Source organism: Lacerta agilis, chromosome 1 (assembly GCF_009819535.1).
Source record: "Lacerta agilis isolate rLacAgi1 chromosome 1, rLacAgi1.pri, whole genome shotgun sequence".
Lineage (NCBI taxonomy): Eukaryota > Metazoa > Chordata > Lepidosauria > Squamata > Lacertidae > Lacerta > Lacerta agilis.
In genome coordinates this window covers 42,410,182-42,416,181 of record NC_046312.1, presented here as the reverse complement: position 1 = coordinate 42,416,181, position 6,000 = coordinate 42,410,182, and the positions used below count along the sequence as shown (strand labels likewise).

The following is a 6,000-nucleotide window of genomic DNA, read 5'->3' as shown; positions in this document are numbered from 1 at the left end:
ATTTGAAAGGCTAGCAATGGAGAGCCCTTCCTTTGAAGGAGTCCTCTATTGACAAGCTGGTCTATCCAAGTCCTGCTTATAGATCAAGAACCCTAAGAAGGGAGAGCAAGCACCACAAAGTGGCTCATTGCTAATTAGCGCCTGGACTGAACAGGCACCCAGGTCATTGGGTCAGTCTTCCCCACTAGGGTGAGATGTATTTTATTTCTATTCAAATTGGAGCAATTATTTCTACCTTTACCGCTACGCAGAAAAATTAGAAAATGCCAATCTGTGTCCTCTAGAGAGTGATGTTTACTCTTCCTTGGTAATGCATAAGTTATTGGGTTGTTTTGTTTTTATTGTGTAGTTTGTGATTTTATGTTGTAACCGCCCTGAGGCCTATGGGTATATGGTGGAATAAAATTTAATTAACAATAACCACCAGACTTCGAGGGCCCTTGGCATGGTGCCACCAATGGATGCCATTCTTAGAATAATTATTCATGAGCAATGACCGTTCCCCGCATCAAACAGGGTGTGCATTTTGCGTGGTCGTGCGCAGCCGCCTGGATCCCAGAGCAGCTCCTGGTAGTTTGGGCTGGCTTCACCTTCCCGGGCTGGATACCTGGTGGGATTGGGTCAGCCGCCCAATCCCACCTGGGGAAGGTGTTGCCAGAGGGATTGGCCAGGTAAGGGGAGGGAACACATACCCACACAATAGAAGGTGTTACATACCTGGGAAGCACCACTCGGGCTCCAGAGCTTCTCCCACCCTCCACTCCCTTTTCATTTTACAGGTTAACCTCTTCTCCACAGGTACGCAGGCGCTGCTATGTCAAGGCCGCTGTTAAAGGGCCGGAAAGGAATTTCCCTGCATTGGCAGGTTTTGCCTTTCTCGTAGCAATACGTCACAACTTTGGCGGTTGCAGGCCTTGGGCGGAATCCTTTAGTCATCTTCATAAAGGGGGGGGCGTGGGGTGGTGACCCCACGCCCTCATTGCGGCGTCAATACCAGGGTTCCCATTAAAGGGGTCTTGGGGGGAGGCATTGACCATACGCCCAGAGGTTGTCATTACCCTCCCCCTCCAGCGGCAGTGAACAGGGGGGCGGGCTATCTGCTTGAACATATATCTCCAGAGCTAGCCCAATCCCCTCACATGCTGAATAACCCTGAAGTTACCCAGGTCCCCGGCTGGGGAGCTGGGAAGGATAAATGCCCAATGCCTGAGCCAAGGTCTCCCTACATCTGAATCTTAATAAAGCTGTGGCCTAATTTTAATCCCATAGCACGTTGTCTTTTGTCGTTATTCCACTGAGGGGCTGCCTGGGGTTTGGGGGACTCCGCCTGACCACGCAAAAACCAGTGACCTTCAGTTGTGGAATCTAGGAACATGGGTTTCCCTTGTTGCAGGTGTGCTAACACCACACACACACACACACACACACACACACACACACACACACACCTTTCTTGCCAACAGACTTATGCATGGTGCAAGCTAAGTGGGTGGGGATTCTTTCTGCTTCTGAAATCCCAAAAGAGGTGGGGCTCTGACTCAGTGTTTATAGCACCTGCTGCACAGCTTTTACCCATTTCGAGGTCTGTAAATATCTTTCAGGAGACACTGCTACATTCCAGAAGTACTCTTAATAGCATGTGGCAGGAATCCAGTGGTTTCTACAATGGGATCGCCTGCTGTTTTCCCTCAGGTAGGCATAATAAAACCAAGTGGCTGATTTAAGGGCTCTAAATGTGCTGCACTGAATGTGCATGCTATTTTCCTTTTTGTTGTTGTTGTTGTTATCTGGATTGTTGATACAAAGGCGGTGCTTCTTCCTTATCATACAAGCCTTTGCAAGGGGGCAGCCTTCAGTAATAGACTGGTTATTTCCACATTATTAGCAACGGTGGGCTGAGAGGTACAAAAAGGACAGAGTGTAAAGGAGAGCTTTTGCAAATGCAAAACTCACATCCTTATGCAGCGAGGTGAAACGAGTAAAACAAGCAGGGCACATATCTTCAGGGTCACCTTCTCAGAATGCCATTGGCATCTGAAATTAAGCAGGAGACAACAAGGTAGGGCCTTTTCATCACTAGTTTTTTGATTATTCAGTTTCCATCCCTTAGGAAGTTGATCTGGCACCTACCTTGTTGGCTTTTAGGGGGACAGGTTAAGATTTTGTTGTTGTTGTTGTCTCATGCACGTTAAGTGAAATTCTTCTTTTCAGATCTGATGGGGGAAAGAAGCTACATTTTAAACATTGTAATATAGAATGCAATCCTCATTGGATTCAGTGAGACTTACACCCAGATTAGTGAATATACAACTGAAGCCTAAATGCAGAATTATTATTACCATATTTTTCTGTGTATAAGACTAGGTCCCGTCCCCCCTAAAAATAATGTCAAAATTAGGGGGCATCTTATACATGGATACATCTCCCCCCATTTTCTTAAATCTGAGTCCCCATAGACGAAAAATGCGGGATTTTATTTCTGTGTGTCTCTGAAGAATCTTATAATGGCAGTTGGTTGAACCTTCCTTGTCAATAGGGTTCTTTAGGCATATGTCTGAGTGCTTGTTTTCTAATGCGGTGAAATGTTTTTCATAAGTCAACTGATGTGATCTTGGGAGAAGCAGTCACTTGTACTCTCCATCGCAGTAAACACAGGGTGGCAATTTGTCCTACTTTACAGACGACAGTCCTCTATTTGAAGGGTGGCTCAGTCCAAGCCCATTTTAAAGATAATAACCCTAAGAAGGTAGAACAGGGGAGCTAAAGTAGCTCACTAACCATTAGCACAGTGGTGGCCAAACTCAGCCCTCCAGATGTTTTGGGACTACAATTCCCATCATCCCTGACCACTGGTTGTGTTAGCTATGGATGATAGGAGCTGTAGTCTCAAAACAGCTGGAAGGCCACTGCTGCATTACCACCTAGACAGCAAACTGAGGCAGGCACATTGGTCACATATAGTGAGATGTGTTATATTTCTACTTAATTATAGTCACATTTTCTAAAAATTGCATCAATATGTCTACATTTTATGCAACTCTGTGTCCCTTTTGTTGTCTATTTGGGTGAAATATGTAGCCACCCTAAGTATATATATTTTTAATTGCAAATGTGACAAAGGAAGAGAGAAGAATGGGAAGGAGGAAATCCATCAGCTCACCCTAAAATTACAATTACCACCGATACATTCACCTTAATTTAAACATATGATTGATATAAGTCATCCAAATGCCAGATAGGTATCCACACAAAGCTGACGTTTATACGGAAGGTGTTCAAATGTAGCAAGCACAGGGGGGGTCCTCACACCATTGCATAATAGATGGGTATTTGCAGTGCCTTTTTTCCTTAAAAAATGTTTCGGGGTGTTCTCATTTTTCCTACTCATGTTGAAATACTGCCCCTCAATTGCATAATAGATGGGCCAAACTTGGATCACAAAATATTTAGGGGTATGCTTACCCCTGCGTACCCCCCCCCCCCGGAAAGAAAAAAGCACTCGGCATTTGTAATAAACACCCTTCAAGAATGGGAATTATGAGAAATGGAGGAAAACTTTATCACCCCTCCCACCCAACATTGTACTTTCTCTTCTTTTTGGACAGATTCTAAATAGGAAAACAAAAACCTCGGGAACTGTAGCTGTTCAGTGGATGCACCAGAATATGTCCACAGGATGCTGAATGCAAGGTACTGCTGCATGGAGAAGAACACAAAAGAGAGTGACTTAATTGAGGGTTGTTTTTATTTTGAAGGAGACAGCAAACAGGTATTTGAGCATACTACTTGCCGAGGCTGTCCGCAGCTGGAGTGTGGAGCAATTTTATTGGCCAAATTTCCTGAGCACTCACACCTTGATCATTTATTTTATTTTTCAATGGTTTGACTTCACTCTATAATGCACTCGGTTTGGAACAGGTTTCATTTGCTTGCTGGAGTTTCTGTCTGCTTAAGACCGCAGCCTATACATCTTTCTTGGAAATCAGTCCCACTTGTTTCCACAAATTATTGATGTCAGCAGTGTTTGCAATTCCTTGACTTGGAACATGAAGCTCAGTGACACACTATGCCCATCTTCAATACTAAGATGCACATTACAGGAGAACTCTTCTGAACTTTCTACCTCCTTTACCTGGTGACATCTGTTTTGGTGGCAGCAGAAGAGAGGGCAGAGGTGTCTTCTTCTTTTCCTTCTGTGTTCCATCTCTGTCCCCCTTGGTGCTCGGAGTGTTGCAAACTGTACTGGGGGTGTTGACAATTCTGACCAATATTGAACACTTAGGCAAAAAACAACAAACCAGCTCCAAACATTTTCTCTGCATTCTTCATTTTTGCTATCTATTGAGTCCAAGACACTTCAGCACCTGAGGCGAATCACAAAATGGTTCAGTGTGGTGTAGTGGTTAAGAACGGTAGACTCGTAATCTGGTGAACCGGGTTCATGTCCCCGCTCCTCCACATGGAGCTGCTGGGTGACCTTGGGCTAGTCACACTTCTTTGAAGTCTCTCAGCCCCACTCACCTCACAGAGTGTTTGTTGTGGGGGAGGAGGGGAAAGGAAAATGTTAGCAACTTTGAGACTTCTTCGGGTAGTGATAAAGTGGGATATTAAATCCAAACTCCTCCTCCTCCTCCTCCTCCTCCTCCTCCTCCTCCTCCTCTTCTTCTTCTTCCCCCTTGCCAGGGTAGAAAAGAGGTGAGTGAGGATTTATATCAGGAACAAGGAGGGAATAATGATCTACATCAGGAACAAGGAACAATGATTCCCCCCCCCCCCAGTTCATATAGAAATTTTAACGTGACAATTGGCAGTTGGTCACAGCAATCCATGACTGGGCCTTCTTGGTTGTGGCACTACCAATTTTGCAATGCTCTGTCCTAGGGAAAGTCAGCTGTCACTGAGTCTGATATCCTTTTGGCACCAAGTTAAGAATTATTTTTATTTTCCCAGACTTCTTAGTGTCTTTCTTTTATCTGGCATTTAGTTTTTCTACTGCTCTGTTATACGTTTATGCAGTGATTCTTGTTTAGGAACCATAGAAGGATTTGGGCCTGAAAAGTGGTACACATAGAATACTCGTACAAATACTCATAAATTACAAATTGAACCCTTTGGTTGTTGATGTTCAGGATTTGCACTCTGTGACCCATTTGGAAATAGTTTTAAAAGGCTCTTAAAGGGTCTACTCAGTGTACCATTTCGAAGTGGTGACCAGAGATGGGTGTGAGACCTTGCTTCTTCCCCTCTCTCCACAGACATTGTTGCCACTGCTGTTGATTTCACTGTGAATAAGTATGGTTTAACGGGAAAAGGAAGGGCAATGTATGTATTGGGTGCATGGATAAACTAAGATTCTTCTCTAGTGTGGATATTAATCTGAAATGGAGAGAAATTTGGAACCTCATAATGTTCACTTTCTTTGAGATGGGCATTGTATGACCAGAAAGCTTATGAATCACAAGAAGTATATTCAACACTTGAAAAGTTTATTTGTATATTTGTTTTGATCTGCAGAGTACAGAATCACCATGCTATCTGCTCACGTAAGAATCATACGGATGTGGAATGTCCATCGAGAAGATTATTGTAAGTATTTTCATTCTTTACTATGGCTCCTTTTATTCCAAAAATATTGAGCATGCCTGAGCAATAATGTCAACCAAAGTTTTACACAACTTTGCTAATCCCATTTTATGGGTGAAATTGGTATTTTGAACTTTTACGTTGTTTTCCTAAAAAAATAATCTATATAGGTAATTTTTTTTTTAAGAAACTGAATCATTATTACCAATAGTGGGTAACAAAATATTGTTCAAATATCTTCCAGACTGTTAAGATCAGATTTTATGAAGCCAATTCATCAATAATATAGAGCAAGCAGGGGGGAGCATAAATTTAAAGGGTCCTTGTTTCCGATCTCACCCGTCCTATGCAATCAACTAAGGCTGGATCTAGATGCATCAAAGAAGCGTTTCAGTTAAACGCGTTGTAAACTCATAC

The 6,000-nt window shown here is 43.2% G+C and overlaps 1 protein-coding gene across 1 annotated transcript in view; it reads left to right on the top strand.

The window, feature by feature from the left end:
• The first annotated feature begins 1,580 nt into the window (after window positions 1–1,580).
• Window positions 1,581–6,000, top strand: part of LOC117045029 (cytosolic phospholipase A2 epsilon-like) — a 48,795-nt gene continuing 44,375 nt past the window's right edge. Inside the window, exons 1-3 of the mRNA XM_033145819.1 lie at window positions 1,581–1,692; window positions 3,606–3,690; window positions 5,515–5,586. Coding sequence (XP_033001710.1) covers window positions 3,684–3,690; window positions 5,515–5,586 — 79 coding nt within the window. The 5' untranslated portion in view covers window positions 1,581–1,692; window positions 3,606–3,683. The remainder of the gene's footprint in view (window positions 1,693–3,605; window positions 3,691–5,514; window positions 5,587–6,000) is intronic.